Source organism: Cylas formicarius, unplaced genomic scaffold, assembly GCF_029955315.1.
Source record: "Cylas formicarius isolate icCylForm1 unplaced genomic scaffold, icCylForm1.1 PGA_scaffold_1__22_contigs__length_36826433, whole genome shotgun sequence".
NCBI classification, from domain to species: Eukaryota; Metazoa; Arthropoda; class Insecta; order Coleoptera; family Brentidae; genus Cylas; species Cylas formicarius.
This window is the reverse complement of record NW_026844264.1, coordinates 23792356-23810499: the sequence shown is the minus strand read 5'-3', so window position 1 is coordinate 23810499 and position 18144 is coordinate 23792356. Positions and strand designations below refer to the sequence as shown.

The 18144-nt window shown below is 34.8% G+C and overlaps 3 protein-coding genes across 4 annotated transcripts; 2 read left to right on the top strand and 1 right to left on the bottom strand.

The window, feature by feature from the left end:
• Positions 1-18: 18 nt before the first annotated feature.
• LOC132696086 (F-box/WD repeat-containing protein 5) lies at positions 19-4868 on the bottom strand. The gene is made up of 7 exons (XM_060660682.1): positions 4610-4868; positions 4315-4469; positions 3393-3567; positions 2874-3254; positions 2132-2639; positions 1868-2080; positions 19-995 (listed from the first exon to the last, which is right to left on the bottom strand). Exons 1-7 carry the CDS (start codon positions 4809-4811, stop codon positions 737-739), a joined length of 1893 nt encoding a protein of 630 aa, XP_060516665.1. The 5' UTR covers positions 4812-4868; the 3' UTR covers positions 19-736.
• Positions 4869-5201: 333 nt separating this feature from the next.
• Positions 5202-12892, top strand: LOC132696262 (endoplasmic reticulum transmembrane helix translocase). The gene is made up of 9 exons (XM_060661001.1): positions 5202-5575; positions 5628-6387; positions 7872-8710; positions 9184-10084; positions 11855-12051; positions 12101-12240; positions 12292-12439; positions 12552-12695; positions 12751-12892. The coding sequence occupies exons 1-9, from the start codon at positions 5315-5317 to the stop codon at positions 12856-12858; spliced, it is 3498 nt and encodes a 1165-aa protein (XP_060516984.1). The 5' UTR covers positions 5202-5314; the 3' UTR covers positions 12859-12892.
• A 709-nt stretch (positions 12893-13601) lies between these two features.
• Positions 13602-17813, top strand: LOC132696263 (meiosis-specific with OB domain-containing protein). Of its 2 annotated transcripts, none has more exons than XM_060661003.1 (7): positions 13602-13875; positions 14026-14250; positions 14306-14465; positions 14774-14991; positions 15041-15206; positions 17306-17495; positions 17550-17813. In XM_060661003.1, the coding sequence occupies exons 1-7, from the start codon at positions 13617-13619 to the stop codon at positions 17730-17732; spliced, it is 1401 nt and encodes a 466-aa protein (XP_060516986.1). In that variant the 5' UTR covers positions 13602-13616; the 3' UTR covers positions 17733-17813. The 2 variants fall into 2 exon arrangements, with proteins under 2 accessions (XP_060516986.1, XP_060516985.1); XM_060661002.1 differs by having other exon boundaries at positions 14774-14994.
• The last annotated feature ends 331 nt before the right edge of the window (positions 17814-18144 follow it).

The following is an 18144-nucleotide window of genomic DNA, read 5'->3' as shown; positions in this document are numbered from 1 at the left end:
TCTTTTTAATAACAAATTTCTTAACACAAAATCAAACGCGGGTAAAACGTAAAATTAAAAAAGTAATCTGAGTATTAAAGCCGTGGACAATTTATGCAATGAGAAAGTCTTTTACTGCTTTGCTACAAACCAAAAGGTCATATGTATATTTGCCTTACATTTTATAAAATAAATACTATATACCTAGTCTTATAAAAAATTCCATAACCTTAAATCACCCATTGTATTGAAGTTTACAATTGAGAAGTTATCACCAAAAATTAATATTATGCTTATCAATAAACCAAAAATATGAGCTGAAAAACTTTACTATTGAAAAGAACTTCTCAATTCATCTGAAATTTTGGTTTGGCTGGTTGAATTTTTTTTTTAAAAAACTGCTGAAGATTAGGTTATACGGAAAAAATTTTGATTTTAAAAAAGTATAAATAATCGACACCACAAAAAACTAAAAACAAAAGGCTGTTACTAGCGGCTAAAGAAAGGCTATTTTTAAAAAGTAGCCGTATGAACACATTTCCTATATTAGCACCGGATTTTATTATCACTGGTTTGAAAACATTCTCTTTGGAAAAAAAAATTATTTGGCCCATTATTTTGTTTTCAAAATATGATATTTTGTGATAAGAACGATATTATACATAGCAATGCTAATTCAATGTAGTTGTTGAGGTTATGGAATTGCTATAACACAAACTCTAAAATATATTTACAGTGCACACTTTTCTTATTCACATTACCGATATTTGTTTGTCTTTTTCCTGTTTTTCCTGAGTTCAATGCCCATGGGAAAGTCTCTTTTGTCCAGACCAAGCTGTTTCATTTTTGACCTTGACCGCCAAACTTTAATCTTGTGATCGTCCGAAGTGGTAACTAACATTTCTGGATCTTTGGGATTAAAAGCCACTGAGTTGACGACATCCTGATGGGGAAATTTTGCCAGGCAGACCCCATAATGGCGGTCCCATAGGTATCCATGCTTATCTTCTGCCCCACTGCAAAAAGAAAACACTATACTTCAGAATTGATAAAGTTAATGTAAATTTTACAGGGTGTCGCAAATATTTTTGACACCATGAGTCAGATATCCCTATCTCCGCCATATTTCAGAAGCTAATATTATAGTCACATATGTTGAAAAATTCACAAAAGATTACGCCAGAAGGTGTAGAAGCTAGGACAAAATAAACCAATCACAGTAAAACGGAATGATTGTTAGTTTTTATATCAACTTTATTCCCATTTTTTTTTAAATAATGGCGAAGGAAGCTAGGCAACATTTTCTTTGTACTTTAGGTGAACACCTATGACTCGTACAGTGAATAATATACTGAACTCAGTGGAGTGGATACGCGAACGCTCAATACGTGTTATAAAGTGTCGCGTTACCCTACCTTCCAGAACTGCAAGATCCAATTTTTCGGCAAGGTAATGCTAGAGCACGTTGCGAATTTTTATAAGTAAAAACGCTTATAAAATAAAAACAATTCCAAAGAGTTTCAGAGTTATCCAGAAAGAAACGAAATGTTGGATAACGTTTTATTTGTTTGTGACTTTCCGACTATTAGAAATTGAATGACTAAGAAAAAAAGAAAAATTTATTGTACTTTTGGTAAACACCTATTACAAATTCTGTCAATTCTATACTATAAAAGGTTATAAACCGCCAACAAAATTAAAGAATAGTTGCGCATTTTTATACCTAAAAACGCTTATAAAGTAAAAAAAATCCAAATTGTTTCAGAGTTAACCAGAAAGATGCAAAATGGTGGATAACCTTTTACTTGTTTGTGACTTTTGAATTATTAGAAATTGAATAACTGTAATAATAAGAAATTGGACTATGAAAAAAGAAAAAGCAACATACCTGGCAACATATTCATTGCACACATCCAAAAATATAAAAAAGCACTCGTTATTAGGCGTATAAGCCTTATGCGCCCTTAACATGGTACCCACTTGTTTAAGAGTGACCAAATCAATGACATGTATGTCTATTTCTTGGGCAATTGGCGGTGGATCTAACGGATTGGGTATTACATAATTCTCGGGCCATGACCTGCTATTTACATACAAATATCTAAAAAAAATCGACATATTAGTGAATTTTTTTTTTTCAATTCTAACCCACCGGTGATCAGGACTCAGGCCCATACCCACGATGTGACCGTGTAAGTCAATTAGATGGTCCACTTTATCGAATTTATCGGCAACCTTGTCAAAATCCAGCCAATCGGGATCAGCGGAGGGGCTACCTGACCTCATTTGCTCCTTCCTCTGTTCATGCAAAATTAACCTCTCCTTAAGGGATGGTCCGGGGTCCATTTTTTTAGGAAAAACAAAAGGTTTGATCCGTTTGAAACCAATTTGGTGGGGGGTGTAGGTCTTATTGCCTGTAGTGAATATTAAATATTTATCCTTTAAAGATTCTGCTTCGTCTGAGGAATCAGAATGGTCGTCGTCGTCAAACCCCTCATCCTTGTTATTGTCATCCTGATCCATCTCGTAGTCACTGTCATCGCCCGCTGCGGCCTCGCTTTGCTCAAATTCCACTTTGCGGTATTCCGAATTGTACCATATTGGATTGGCGAAGTCGCTGCTGACTCTTGCATGGTTTAGTATGGGGATATCGTCAAATACTATAATAATAGAACTGTCATATAAAGTAGTACATGTTTAAGTATACATATAAATAAACAATACATATTTCCGGAAGTAGCCTGCAAAACTAAAATGCTTTCTTAGGTAGTTAGACGCTTGCCACTTTTATTTAATCACATTTGGTGCTCAAATGAATTTTACAAAGTACCCCTTTTTGTTATTTTTTTTATTTTAATGAAAAGTATCCAATCCTGCATAATTTTCAGACTTACCTGCTTTACTTGAACTAGGAACGTTGTTCATGTCCCTGTGGCTAACTGGATTTCCATGTTCGAATATGACACCCTGATCGACTGGTACCCCCGAATACTCAATTTCCTCTAAACTGATATTTTCAGAATTTGGAAGGCAATTTGCTATCATGATCGCTCTTATAGAACTAGCGTTCCGATTGTAGAAACGAAATAAACAGTGTGTTATCGGTACCAACTCCGATTCAGCTTCCTGTGAAGCTCTGTTTAGCCAAAGATGAGAACTACTCACTAGATGCGCCAACCAATGCAAATCTCCAGATAGAAGATATTGATCGCTATACCAAGTGCCGAAAATATCATATGGCTTGTTCACAACTCTACACTGGAGTTCGAAGCCATCTAAAAAATTCATTTTTTTTTATTTTCCGAAAAAAAGTTCTTATTTTTTTTTGTAAAGCTGACTAAAATTTCAGTCAGATGGGGAAAACAAACGGAATTTTTTTTTTCAAATCTCACTTAATTTTTGCTATTACACACCTAGGTTGAAGACAGCTATTTCGCCAGAAGTACTATGGGTAGTTCCAAAATGTACCCCAGAAACCAAAAGTAAAGTATCAGTTTCATTGAATTGTGAATACTGTGTATATTTCCATTTGAAGTGTTTCATGTTTTTGCTGTATTTAATACTGGCAGGATAGTCTGAATTCCACACCTACAATAAACATCGATTCACTTTAGAAAAAACAGCAATATTAACACTTGCGCCTTTAAGTCCTTAGTTTTTGGATTATTATGCCATAAAACCTTTAAAATATTATGAAAGCCAAGAGTATTGGATAAAAAATATTCGGATTGGAAAAAATTCGCCCATATCTACGATTATCGACTAATTAATACTTGCCGGCCCTTTTTTTACAGAAACAGAATTAATTAAAATCTAGATATTTAGGATTTAAAATAGAATTTATTTTTGGTATTTGCATAACTTCCTGGCATGAATATATGAGCCCCCTATATTTAACATACTTCAAAAAATAATAAATAAAATAAATCTAAATCAAATAAAAAATATACACTTGCAATTAATTAGATTATTAATGTTTTATTCAAAAATGATAAAAACAAAAAATTGTAATGAATTTATTTTTACACTTACAATAATTTCTAGTTCAGTTGCACATTTGGTGTTATTTTGTGCAAATTTTAAAAAAATACTGATCCAAGAAGAAAAAGGAAAAGCTTTAATTGGGGTGATCTGCGTAATCTGCGTAATTGTAACCACCTTGCTTTTAACATTTAATGCATCTAACTGCTCAGAGTAGACTTACAATAATCCAAAATCTTAAGTGAATCTTTGAATACAATAGTATTGAATTTATGGATTGTCGAAGCGATAGTTTATTATAAAATCGAATTCGACAGCTTGATGTACTCAATTTAATTAGGAAGTATTACTTACACTAACAAATCCATCCTTGGAGCAAGTAGAAAAATATTTTCCGTTATGTGAAAAACTAACATGCAATACTTGATGGATATGATCAGTTAGCACTTCAGTTTGTACAACAGGTATTTTATAACACAAACGTTTAAATTCCTCATACCATGATTTCCCTAAAACCAAATTAATTAAAACACTTAACTCTTTATAAATATTTTGCTATATATGGAAATATCAGACAAAACTCTATGATAAATAGTAACACAAGAAATTCAGAGCTAATTGATATATTTAATTAAAAAATTTCATTTACCTGCCACAACGGGCACCGATTTATCAACCAAAAAATTCTTATAAAATAAATCCCTCCACAGCAAATCATTTCTGCTGGCATCCAACCACAATTTACATACTCGGCCTGCAGATCCTAGTTCTTTGTATGTGAGGTGTTGAAATATTTTGTAAAGCGCAGGATAGGGCAGGTAACACCAGAGGCTGCCCTCGGTTTCGTTCATTTTTAAGGATTGCTTCTCGATTCAAAAATTTGCTTATGAACGGAACGCGAACGTACCTAAACTTTTGACAAATGAATGTCAAAATCAAAACAGAAATCAGCTGAGATGTTTTCCTCTGGTTGTAGGGTGGTGTTCCATGATTTACAGCTTATGACATATTCTGTGATGAGTATGTTCGGAAATCGGAAAGAAAACTGCTCAAAATAAAATTAGTTCTAGTAAACATAAGTTATGTATCTATATTGCGGGTAGTGCATCCATTTAATATCTGAAAGAGCTAATTTCGAATGAACGTAACGTAAAATACAAGGTTGTGTTTTTTGCCAAAACTTTTGAATTAACTTTTTAATTTAAATTTGATTTGGAGCGCACTATAGGGCATGTCACTCATCATGTGTCATGCGTAAAAACACAGTTACAGGCCACCGAAATTTTTGATTCTCTGTGATGTGAAAAAATTATAATGAATATTTTAAAGTAAGAGTATTTTTTAATAAAAAACCATGAGTGTAACACACAAACTTGACGACCTCGTGCAATCTGTGTCTTTGTATACTCGAATTCCGTTATTATTTCATCTCTATACACTACCATTTTTAATATTTTACCCAATATGGATCTATATCTGGATAGGAATTTACGGTTTTTGGGAACACTATGAAGGAGGATTCATCGGTGTAGCGGTAATTGGAATCATGCAAGTTCTTTGCTGCTTAGCATGCTATTGGTCTGTCCATGTTAACTGTTTTTTCTCCTGTAAAAAGGTGTTTTGAATTTAGTTAGCATAGGTACAGGCTTTTAAATATTTATTTATAGGAAAAAGATCCCTTGAAGGCTAATATTGTAAAGGTAATTCCCACGCCCAACAATGGGAAATCAGAATTGGTGTTTTTAAAAAAAATTAAACAGCACAATGATGACTGGCTTATTTGGTTCATATTTCAACAAACCAAATATATATGGGACCCTGACAAAAAAATGTTTCGAGGAGTTGAATTTCCTGTCAACAGATCATTCATGGAATATATGTCTTGCAAAGGTTTCCAAGAAGAAGACGATGTCAAAGAAGCTGAGCTACTTTATGGCAAAAATAATCTTGAAATGGTGGTTCCTGAATTTATGGAACTATTCACTGAAAGAGCAACAGCTCCATTTTTTGTTTTTCAAGTATTTTGTGTGGCCCTTTGGTGTTTAGACAAATACTGGTATTATTCAATATTTACTCTTGTCATGTTAGTTCTATTTGAGTGTACTCTGGTTCAACAACAGTTAAGGAATATGGCAGAAATACATAAAATGGGTAACAAACCTTACAGTATATTGGTCTATAGAAACCGTAGGTGGAGATTAATGTTGACTTGTGAACTTATTCCTGGTGATATTATATCAGTAACTCGTTCTCAAAAAGAAAATTTGATACCCTGCGATGTTTTGCTATTAAGGGGCTCATGTATTGTAGACGAGAGTATGTTAACTGGGGAGTCTGTTCCTCAAATGAAGGAGGCTATTGAAAGTGGTTGTGATCTCTCAAAAGTCTTGGATCCTGACACTGATGGGAAAATTCATGTTCTCTTTGGTAAGTAATACTTTATTCATATATTTAGTTTATTTCACAGATCCAGTAAACAATAATAATATAAACTAAACTAGATATGTATTCATTTTACTTTACATATCTGAATTTTATTTATTTATTTTTTTAATTTAAACTAACATGTTTTCTTGCAGTCACGCTGAATGCTGCAAAACAAATAGTTTTTGTTAGTTCCTTTTTGGCAAGCTCTTAATATGCATGTGTGGTGGTGTTTTTAATAAGCAAACAATTATAGCATATGGATGCTTCAACATTCTGTCAGACTTAAACCACCTATTTTGAAAGTTTTTCATAGCAAGTACATTTTTTGTATCTTTGATATTAGGCTACTGCCAAGCTAGCGACCTGATCGCCGCGACATATAAGTTGAGTTCCCAATGCAGTGTATTGATTATTATGGAGCCTGCCAAGCTTCTGATTCTTGACAGGGGCTGATTTTGAAAACTCTCTTATGAGCGTTTTTGAGACTTCGCGACAAAATCGCTCCCCATAGTTTCTTTGGGTAAATGGTCATATCAGCGCTCGAACGTGGGAAAAGCATAAACATTATAGTTAGCAATTGAATGACCCTTGCTTGATTCTAGAGATTTTAAGTTTTTTGGAATCGGATAGAAACTATAACAAAGGATCATCAAAAGTGCCCTGTAATTTCTTTATTTCTTAACATTTCGAAACTGCAGCAGAAAAATGCTGTCACTGGTTATAAGCGTGTCCATGTGCAAAGAATTTACAAGACAGTGTTTGGAACGCAAATTCTATGTCGCCGCGACCAGGTCGCAAGTCTGGCGGTAGCCTAAGAATTCAAATCCAGAATTAACAACTCAAAAGAAATATATTTGAAAAAATTAGGCGAGATATATTAATTTTTAGAGACAACCAGTTTCACTGAAACTATGCGGAAATTTAAAATATTTAATTTACATTTTTTTGTATTTAAATTTAATATTCAAAATATCTACAAATATTTTTTTAACCACTACCCAAAATCGAGTGACAAATTTGTGCAAAGTGAAAAAATGTCAGTAATTTTGGACTTGTGTTGCTAGGTGTAAATGATTGGTCAAGTAAATAGTTTAAATTCTCTTTGATACTCTTGCTTTTTTTTGTCATTAGAAGATTGATTTACAATGTTGTCTATTTCAAATATTATTCTTCAATATTATTATTAGAATTATTGTTATGAACTTGAATGTGTAGAAACGCCATAAGCTAAATAAATAAATATTATTTTTCAATCATTTATTCATCCATTTACACATAAATACTCTTACAACCTTGTTTCTCTTTTGTTTCTTTTGTCTTCTAATACTAATTAATAATAAATATTGATTGATAAATATATGGCGTTTTTTTATTTAAAATTATTCCTGCCACAAGGATCTGTAGTAAAGAGGCATGTAGAAAAAAACATTTTTAGGAAATAGTTGATATGTACTTTAAAAGTTAGCCATTATATCTTATTTTAGGTGGTACAAAAGTTGTTCAACACACACCACCTACCAAAGCCACCACTGGCCTTCGGCCTCAAGATAATGGATGTGTCGCTTATGTCTTAAGAACGGGTTTTAATACCTCCCAAGGAAAATTGTTGAGGACTATATTGTTTGGTGTCAAAAGAGTTACGGCTAACAATAAGGAGACGTTTGGGTTCATTATGTTTTTACTAATTTTTGCTGTTGCTGCTGCAGCTTATGTGTGGAAAAAGGGGGTTGAAGATCCAGAAAGAAGTCGTTACCAATTGTTTTTAGAATGTACTTTAATATTAACCTCAGTTATACCCCCGGAGTTGCCCATAGAATTATCTCTTGCTGTCAATACTTCCCTCTTGGCTTTATCCAAGTTGGGTGTTTACTGTACCGAACCGTTTCGTATACCTTTTGCCGGAAAAGTTGATATATGTTGCTTTGATAAAACTGGCACGTTAACCAGTGATAATTTAGTTGTGGAAGGAGTAGCTTTGGCGGAGAATGACTCCAAAGTTACCCCAATATTCAAGATACCTATGGAAACTGTGCACGTGTTAGCCTCGTGCCATTCTTTAGCACAATTAGATGACGGTTTGGTAGGTGATCCCTTAGAAAAGGCCACCATTACCGCCATTGACTGGACGGTGACCAAGGCGGACTGTATGATTCCGAAAAAAGGCAAATCACCTGGTTTGAAAATTTTTTTCCGCCATCATTTTTCATCCGCCTTGAAACGTATGTCAGTTATTGCCGGATATAATCCACATGGATCAACAGACACAGTTTATATTTCGGCTGTGAAAGGAGCACCTGAAGTTCTCAAGACTATGTACGCAAAGGTTTGTAATTCTTTCTTTTTAGTTCATTTTAACTATCGTATTTTATCGGCAATGAGTAGATACTATAAATTTATTCAAAGGCCTTGAGCTCCATCATCCTGCGGACCTAGCGAGAAACAATTTTTTATTCCATTATAGAAATTTTTAGGGTATCAAATATGTAACAATATTTTTAAACTTTATTATTTTTAGTTGTTTAAATTTATTTTCACCAATTTTCGTTGTAATTTCTAGAAATCTAAAATCTAATTAGTGCGGTAAATTGTTTTGCATAGAAGAAATTTTTTTGGGTACCCTTTTCATTTATTTTCAGAGGGTCAAAAAAAAAGGTTTCTGCCTAGGGTTAGCCAAAACCATTATAATGGACTTATTGCAACTTACTGTTTGGTATTAACAGGTCTAGAAAGAAACAATTTGCAGCAAAATATAGACAGTTGCAAGCTGCCCAGCAAAGTGTTTTCTGTATTTTTTAGGTTCCCCCAAAATATGACGAAGTCTACCTAGAACTTTCCAGGAGAGGAGCTAGAGTGTTAGCTCTTGGTTACAAAGAAATCGGTCAACTATCTAGTCAAGAACTTCGCGATTTGTCGCGAGAAGACATTGAAAAGGACCTTCGTTTTGTCGGATTCGTTATTATATCGTGTCCATTGAAAAGCGACTCTAAAAACGTGATCAAAGAACTTCAGTATGCTTCGCATAGAGTGGTGATGATTACCGGCGATAATCCTTTAACTGCGTGTCACGTGGCAAATGAATTAAAATTTATATCGAAACCGCTGCTGATATTAAATGAGAAATCAAGCCAAGAATTTATGTGGGAAAGTGTTTACCAAAACGGTAACCTGTTGCCGGTCGACCACGATTACAAGGCGTTAATTAAAAAATACGATTTATGTATTAGCGGAGACGGTCTGAACCACCTACGGGACAACTACCTCAATTTCCTCAATCTAATACTACCACACATAACCGTGTTTGCCAGATTCGCACCAAAGCAGAAAGAATATGTTATCGTTCAACTGAAAACTTTAGGTTACGTTACGCTAATGTGTGGAGACGGTACTAACGATGTCGGGGCATTAAAACATGCGGACGTGGGCGTGGCAATATTGGCTAACGCGCCGGAGAAATTGCCCGATCTGAAGGAACAGAAAGAGCGGGAAAGAAAACATAGGGAAACGAGGGAGCAAGTACTGGCGAGAACCGGCAGACCAAATCATGTAAGACCGCTAATGGAACAGAGAGATCGGTTGCAGGGCAAAATGAATAAGTTGATGAAGGAACTGGAAGAAGAGGATCAGCCCCAAGTGGTAAAATTGGGCGACGCTAGTATCGCCTCACCTTTTACTAGTCGGTTGTCTTCAATTATGTGCAGTGAGTTTGTTATTAATAAATTTTCTTTCCTTCTTTAATACAGAAATATTGACCCTCATTTGTCATTCTTTCAATGCTTGTAAGTATTTCTGTTTCCAAGAAAAATGTGAAATTGATGAGGGAAAGTTTGAGTTGTTAAATAATGTCCAAAACATTAAAATTAGTTTGAGTTTTATAAACAAAATAAATGTAAATGAATCGCGATTCAACCTAGACATTTACCTAATCACAAAAATTACGCATGCCTGTATTCCTTTTCCTTTTAAGTCACTTAATATGGTTTGACTCAATCTTCATCGTATTGGCTTTCAACGATAAAACAATAAAACTTTTAACGATGTTATTACCTATTGTTATTGGGTAATGCCATTAACAAAAAATGTATTCTTACTTGACTGACAATTCAGCTAAATTTCTTTCATTCTGATATATTTCTAGAGTGTTGACTATATGTGCAGTGTTGAATAATTGTTTTTACTGTGGGTTTCGAAAAAGTTATTTAAGAAGAATATAACACTGTCGCGCTGAAATGTATATGACACTTTAGTCAGTCTAGGACTTACTCAACAAGAAGCTTTAAAAAAAACCTGCCTACTACTATAAACGCAGTAGTGATTTTCAAACTCACCATATAGAGAATAGTGATCAGGACCTAATAAGAAGGAAAATATATTGTCTTTATCAAAGCGAAGTGAAGCTAGGAGATGAGACTAATATAAATATAAAGGCGCCGCCCTCCATAGAGTTGTTTGTTTTGTTTTGTTTAATTTGCCTTGATCACGACATTGTATCCAAAGGATGGGTTGATTCCACCTAACACTCACAGGAAAGTACCTTGAAATGAAGGAAAACTCATCAGCATAATACACAATGAGTCAGAAGACAGATTTGTCCCAAACTGCTTGCTATTGTCTGCAAAGAATATTAAGGATTCGAGCTTTGGATCAAGTGCTGAATTTTTTGAAAATTGGTTTCAAAACAATCTTTTAAAAAATATTCCCAGTAATAGTGTTACCTTAGCCGTCTACTACGCAAAGCACCAGCCTCATCCAGTTCAAAAACTGAAATCCAGGAATTTTTGTTAGAAAGTGATATTTATTTTAACTTAAGTTATAAAAAAGCGCAACTTTTAGAAGTCCTAAATTCGTATGCAATTAAAAAGCCGTTTTACTTCCTCCATATCATTGCATGTTTAACCCCATGAGCATTTCTGGTATCAAGTAAAATCAAAGGTCAGAGCAGAAAATTTTACCCCTACTTTAAGTCCCAGTGTCATAAATTGAGAGCTGGAAAAATTCAGTACAGCATATTATATAACATTTCTATACAAAACAACATAAATTCTATTATAATTAATCTCAATGTCGACTCTGATAGTGAAACAGAATTAGATTTAGACATTTAGAATAAAAATTCAATTATGTGTAGGTAATAATAGCAATGAAATTATTGTATGTAGTTAAGTCATGTTTTTCCTTAGTGTAATTGAATAAGATTATACCCACCTAAATAAACAAAAAAAATTTTAATCAATACTTATGAGAGTCCTTCCTTAATGTTCTGTCCTTTAATACCTACCGGAGCCGAGTTTTATTGCCGTCGGCATTTGCGAGCAACAGCCAGCACGATGAACATTGAGACGGTCTATGCAATTGTAAAAACGAATTTTGCCCCTTGTGTTGTTATTAAATTTATTACCTTCTTACCAAATTCTACTCAAAATGTTTTTGTAGAGTTTAATTTTTTAATTTGAAAGATTATTTATTTTAGTTTGCCATATAATCAAGCAGGGGCGGTGCACTCTGGTCACTACCCTGCAGATGTTCAAAATTTTGGCATTGAACGCACTGATTTTGGCATACACCCAATCTGTACTCTACTTGGACGGCATCAAACTGAGGGATATGCAAGCCACCTTGCAGGGGTTTTTACTAGCGTCTTGTTTTCTGTTTATTTCACGATCCAAGGTAAAAGTGTTAAAATCGCCGATTGTGCCTTAACTGTATTTTTTTGTAGCCTCTTAAGACATTATCAAAACAGAGACCCCTGCCGAACATTTTCAATTTTTACACTATTCTAACGGTTCTCCTGCAGTTTGCGGTCCATTTTGTGTGCTTAATATTTTTGGTTCATCAAGCGAAATCACAAATGCCCGCGTAAGGTTACGACAAAGTAGAAGATATGATTTAAAATGCTTCCGATTTCAGTACCGAGGAGCAGCATAACTCCACTGAGCCAATTAAAAAATTAACTGAAGAGGAGGAGGAGGCACTTTTCGAGCCAAATATTGTAAATAGCACCGTTTATATTATATCGATGGCTCTACAAATATCTACATTTGCAATTAATTATAGGGTAATTCTTAATTTTATAGCTTTTTTTCTAAGGTCTTGGTCGAGGTCGATGTTTAAATTCACACACAAATCCTTTTTAACCGAATTTAATTGGGATATTTTGGCAATTCTAGGGTAATCCTTATATGGAAAGTTTGAAACAGAATAAAGCACTGCTGTATAGTATTTTAATTTCGGGGGGTGTGGTTTTGGCGCTGACGTTGGGTCTGATGCCTGAACTTTCTGCCCAATTTGAGCTCATTGATTTTCCACCCGACGTGAGTAGCAGCGGCACCAGAATTTGCTAGTTAAATAGCATTATTTTTCTTTTAGTTCAAGGTGACGTTGGTGCAAGTATTATTTGCAGATTTCTTCTTTTCATACTTTGTCGATCGAGTGTGTCTATGGATTTGTGGTGAAGGTCGGGTGAAACTGTCGTAGTCAAACCCGGTTTTAAATTAATTTATTCAGTGCAAATTAAAACATTTTGTTGTGACCATTCCAATGTGTAATGTTAAGTATGACCATGTTGTGGACACCCGAGGTGAATAAATCATTTATTACTAGTTGCGTACTCCATGACCCTATTAGCGTAAAATATAAATTTTACAGGTAAGTGGTTCTTTGCAACTAAAAAAATATATTTATTTTATATCTTTTGTTTTTATTTTCCACCTTTTACTTCTTTGTTTTTCAATTATTGTCAAAAAAATTTATAAGGATTTTCATAAAAATTGTATAATTATAGACCGTTACAATTTTGGGTAGTCTTAATTTAAAGACAGTTTATTTATTTTTGATATAATGATAAGATTTGGTGAATTGTTTGGATTTCCCTCTATCATTTTCTTGTTTTTAGTTTTTTATGCTTATTTTATTTTATTTAATTGCATTTTAGGTAAACCTTTTTTGCTTTTAACAGTGTCGTCAGTCGCCATAACTTGTTGCCGATTAATCACTTTACATAAGCAAGCATTTATTACTATTTTATTTTTAACCAGTGCGTTTTTTTCTACGGTAATGAATTTTTATTTTTGGTAATACCGAAATTTTCAACGTATTTAAACAAGCAGACCATGGACAACTTGCAAATCGCAAATCGCGTAAGTAGGCCGTGCATACTAGATATAAAATTCGACATTTTATAAATTATTTGTTCGCGTTCTTTGCAAGACATTTATTTACCTTTATTTAAAACGATGATGAACTCTTCGAACGGAAACAGCATTGGGTTGCATAGGCTGGAAATTAAAAATTTGGAACCTGACGCCGTCAACATTTTGCTCGTGGGTGTAATAATTGGTAAAAAGAAACCGAAAATATTTCAAAGGGAGTCAACCAGGGCCGTTTGGAATTTCACGTTGCGCGATTCGCCCCAGCATTACATTAATGTCGCTATGTGGGCCCCGCCTGAGCAAGTCTTCCAAGCCAATGATAGATTCAAAACCGGAGATGTCGGTAAGACATATTGCCGAAGTTACGGTTTTACTTTCAATTTTTTTTTACCTGTTGGTTGGCGTTCAAATAAATGAGGTTGAGATGCTGTTTATTTTAAACTTAAGTGTTCAGCGATGTGTACTTGTTTTCGTTTTGCCTTCTTTGTCGTAGTGGAGCTTTTAAATCCTCAAGTGCAACTTAGACAAATGGGTGATAGATCAGAACTATTTCACCCTATGGTAACGTCACCGTTTAAGTTAAGCATGTCCGAGAAGTCTGCCATTGTGAACCATCCTGGTAACAGTTTTTATTTGAAGTTGCTCAGATATCCCACAAAACCGACGGCCGCATTCTTCCCATTGCAAGATATTCAAAATAGTGGAAGAGCACTTTCAGGTATAGAGTTAATTAAACTAAATAAGTGAAGATAAAAGAAAATTGCAATTCCTAGGTTTTTTTGTCGATGTTTTGGGTGCGGTCAGAGGGTTGGGGCCTATTCGAACAGTTACCACGAAAAATGATGAAACTATACAAGTGCGTGAAATAGAAGTTTTTGATCACACCTGCCCTAGTTTAAGAATCACCCTTTGGGAACCCGACCTGATCCATAGGTATTTAATTCTTTGTGTAAATCATGAAAGCATAAAAAAAATTCTAAATTCGGACCTATAGCACTCTCGCACAAATTTTAAAATTCCTCCAATATGTAGGTAACATCTTTGTTTTATTATATCTATTAATTATATCTATTTTACGATGTGGATTGTATTTGACAAAGGCACGGTGTTGTCGTAACAGCCGTCATAAAGTAATAAATTACTGTGAAAATCTGAACATTTTTTCTTCTAATTTAATTGTGTTAAATGGATTTTCATCAAGCAAAAGCCACCTCAGTTGAATTATTTGTAACAAATTTTAGGTCCGATGCGTGGAAACCGCGGTATACCATTCTCTTCCTTACCGATTTAACTGTCGATTGGTCCAGTTTTGGACGCGCTTATGTCGCGAAAGCAACTGGACGAACCATTGTGACGGAAAACCCGATCAGCAAGGAGGCGGAGTCGCTTATCGATTATGTCAAAAACGCGCCAATTGAAACATTCGACATTGTCGAACGATTACTTACCTCTCTACCAAGTAGTATGATTAGTTATTCTTGCAGTATGGGACACTGACTTTTTTACAGATACCGCCACTCAGGAAGTGGTGAACGTTAAGCAACTGCAAGAACGGATCAACGCATGCGTTGATAACGAGGAACACCAGGGGAACAGATCCTTTAGTGTTTTTCTCTTCGCTTTTGTTAGCCACCTGGATCTAGATGGGTTATCGCAGACCCTCATTGTAAAATGGTAAGTGATTAACCTTTCCCGCCAAAGTGACTTTTGCTGTGTTGTGCTTCTACCTATATGAAAATTATGTTGTGTTTGAATTGGCATTTATCCCAATATTAAAGTTTTATGACCTTTTCAAATGCCAAACAAATGAAGCCAAGCAATGAAGATCGGCAACAATTACGGCAAATTCTTTTCTATTTTGCGCTTTTCTTAGTAATGTGCCAAGCCAGTCACGTCTCTGATGTTCTTTAGCCAAGAGCATTGTCGACGTCTGGGACCGCGTTTTCCCTCGATCTTACCTTCCATTATGAGTTGAAGGAAATTGGATTTGTTATAGAGATATATCGTTTTTCTTTTCCTTATTGTATCGAGAAGCTCGCGTTCCTTGTTCAAATTTGGAGCGTGATCCTTCACATTCTGACCTACACCCACTTCTCAAATACTTTCAGCTTATTCGTTGTGCTTACTTTTAATGTCCGTGACTCACAAGAACCATAACTTTTGTCCTTTTTGTATTTATCTTAAGACCCATCGAGTCGCTTACTGTGGATATCTTATCTAACTGTGTCATTGGCGTATCTCAAGTTGTTCAACCATCTACCATTTACTTTTATGCCGTCCTCTGCTCCCTTGAGTGCACTTGACGTATCAACTCTGAGTACATATTAAAAACCATAGGACTCAGCACACACCCTTGTCTAACTTCACGTTTTATGGATATCATTGTTCTTTCGGAGCCTTCTAGTCTTACTGACGCCACTTGATGTTCATACAGCTTTTGAATAATTTTAAAATCTTGGGAGTCTAGGCCTCTACTTTCAAAAATGCTAATTTCTTTGGTTTGATGCTAATGCAAATGTTCATATACATTAAACAATAGATAACTCCCTATTATGGAGGATGGGTTCCTTCATAATTCAAATTTAAATACTTTAGTTTTAATGACCAAAATTTAAGACCAATAAAACAAAAAAGTATTATCATATTTGATTGTCAACTATTAAAAATATGCCAGGGAACTGCGAAATAATACAATTTCTCGGATTTGTAACATCAAAGAGAAATTTCTTTCATTTTTAGAATTTCAAAGAAAATATATAAAGGAAATTTAAAACAAACTAGCAAAAATTATTACTTATGCTAGAATAAAAAACTAAACGTGGCCGTAAATACAAAAATGGCGTAATGCATTCTTAGTGTAGTCAATACTTTCTACTAGAAAGATGGTGCGAAAAACGTTTTTATACAATGGAAGTTTGAAACGGCAGTATTGACCAGTATCAATCCTTCTCTACCTTTAGAGAAAAATTCTTGGTGTAGGTTGTACCTCCTTTGCCGTCTACTGCGCTATTCTATTTCACCGCTGAAATCTTACTGCTTTGTTAACGACAGTAATCTCTACTGGAAACCGGCTAAAGTTCGCAACCAAAATTACGAAGTGCCAAACAACCACTGGCAGCGCAGATTTCTAAACCAGTTTAGGAAGCAACTGATTCAAAGCACTTCGGTTTTTGTTTCCATAGAAAATGTTCGGTTGCTATAGGGTAAAACTAAAAAGTTATAAATCTGTTTTTTTTCTATTTTTATCGAAATTTATACACTTTCATTTCTAAATGAAAATGCATTCAAAAAAGGTTAGCATTCGTTTCCAGTAAAAATATTTCCTTACACTCCCGGCTATATATACAGAAAAGTTTGAAATATTTTTTTTCAATTTTAATCGAAATTTACGCACTTTTATTTCTTGATGGAAATGTGTCCACGAAGGTTAGCTCCCGTACTGGAGCGCAGGAGAATAGTTTTACTAGAAACGAAATCTAAGCTTTGTCGGCACATTTTCATCAAGAAATGACGGTATGTAAATTTCGATTAAAATAGAAAAAAATATATTTATAACTTTTTAGTTTCACAGTATAGCAACCCACCTACGAAGCTGCAACCGAACCTGGAGACGAAAGCGAAAGATCTATTTAATTTGAATCAGCTGCTTCCTAAACTGGTTTAGATATCGCCGCCGCCGCTGGTTGTTCGGCTCTTTCCGTAATTTTGACTGCCAACTTCACACCGGTCTACTGGGACACGCTCTTTTAGTAACGTTCTAAAATATTTCTTAGCGTCCGCTGTAAAACTGCAATGAAAGGGGCGAAATGTGAAAACACCGGTTGCCCCTCTGTATTCGAGAACGAAGATACCACTGAGTCAGAAGTAACCTTCGACGTTAAAGTTATGTTGTCTGATCACACGGGCACCCTTACCAATTGTCGATTGAGCGGGCAAGCAGCGGAAACGGTTCTAGGCTGTTCGGTACGATAGGGGTAGTTTTGATTTAGCTCGAAAGAAACCCATTGGATATTTTAGGCAGCCGCATTTCATTTGATGTCTGATGATCAGAAGTGCGATTTGAAATGGAGGTACTTGATGGAACGTTGCAAAATTCGCATCGCAGTTTTATTTATGACAAGTCAATATCCAACTCTGTCCATTTTGAATGTTAGTCTGGCCGACGGTCTGGAGGTTGCGAAAAAGTTAGCGGTTCTCTAAGGGTGAATTATGTTTTGTTTTGTTATTATTTTTGATAAATTATAACATGTTCTTTAAAATGTCGGAAATAAAATAAACTAACCACGGTTTCAGTTTCATAAATTGACTGAATTAGGTGGTCATTTACTCAATTTTTTTTTTTTCAATCGAAGTTATAAGTTACCCAACTCAGCATCCGTCGACCCGAATCCCTAACGGTATATTACAATACATCATTCCTGACGTTAAGCGAAATTTACATTAAACTAATAAAGCTACATTACCATAGGAATTGTGGTCAATATGCCGGTAGCCGCAAAAAGAGCTAATAGAATTCGAGACAGCAATGTTATATCCTAAATTTGTATTTAAAATCGTTTTATAAAAAGGAGCGTTGGCTAGCGAATCACCACGTTAGTTTCACCTATTAACT

Coding starts and splice junctions, on each gene's coding strand:
- LOC132696086 (XM_060660682.1), bottom strand. CDS start 4,811: ATGAACGAAACCGAGGGCAGCCTCTGGTGTTACCTGCCCTATCCTGCG. Junction 3,568..4,314: donor CCAAGGATGGATTTGTTAGT/GTAAGTAATACT, acceptor TGTTTATTGTAG/GTGTGGAATTCAGACTATCC. Junction 3,255..3,392: donor AATAGCTGTCTTCAACCTAG/GTGTGTAATAGC, acceptor TGAATTTTTTAG/ATGGCTTCGAACTCCAGTGT.
- LOC132696262 (XM_060661001.1), top strand. CDS start 5,315: ATGAGTGTAACACACAAACTTGACGACCTCGTGCAATCTGTGTCTTTG. Junction 6,388..7,871: donor GAAAATTCATGTTCTCTTTG/GTAAGTAATACT, acceptor ATCTTATTTTAG/GTGGTACAAAAGTTGTTCAA. Junction 12,696..12,750: donor TCATTGATTTTCCACCCGAC/GTGAGTAGCAGC, acceptor TTTTTCTTTTAG/TTCAAGGTGACGTTGGTGCA.
- LOC132696263 (XM_060661002.1), top strand. CDS start 13,617: ATGATGAACTCTTCGAACGGAAACAGCATTGGGTTGCATAGGCTGGAA. Junction 14,251..14,305: donor TAGTGGAAGAGCACTTTCAG/GTATAGAGTTAA, acceptor TGCAATTCCTAG/GTTTTTTTGTCGATGTTTTG. Junction 17,496..17,549: donor AAACGGTTCTAGGCTGTTCG/GTACGATAGGGG, acceptor TGGATATTTTAG/GCAGCCGCATTTCATTTGAT.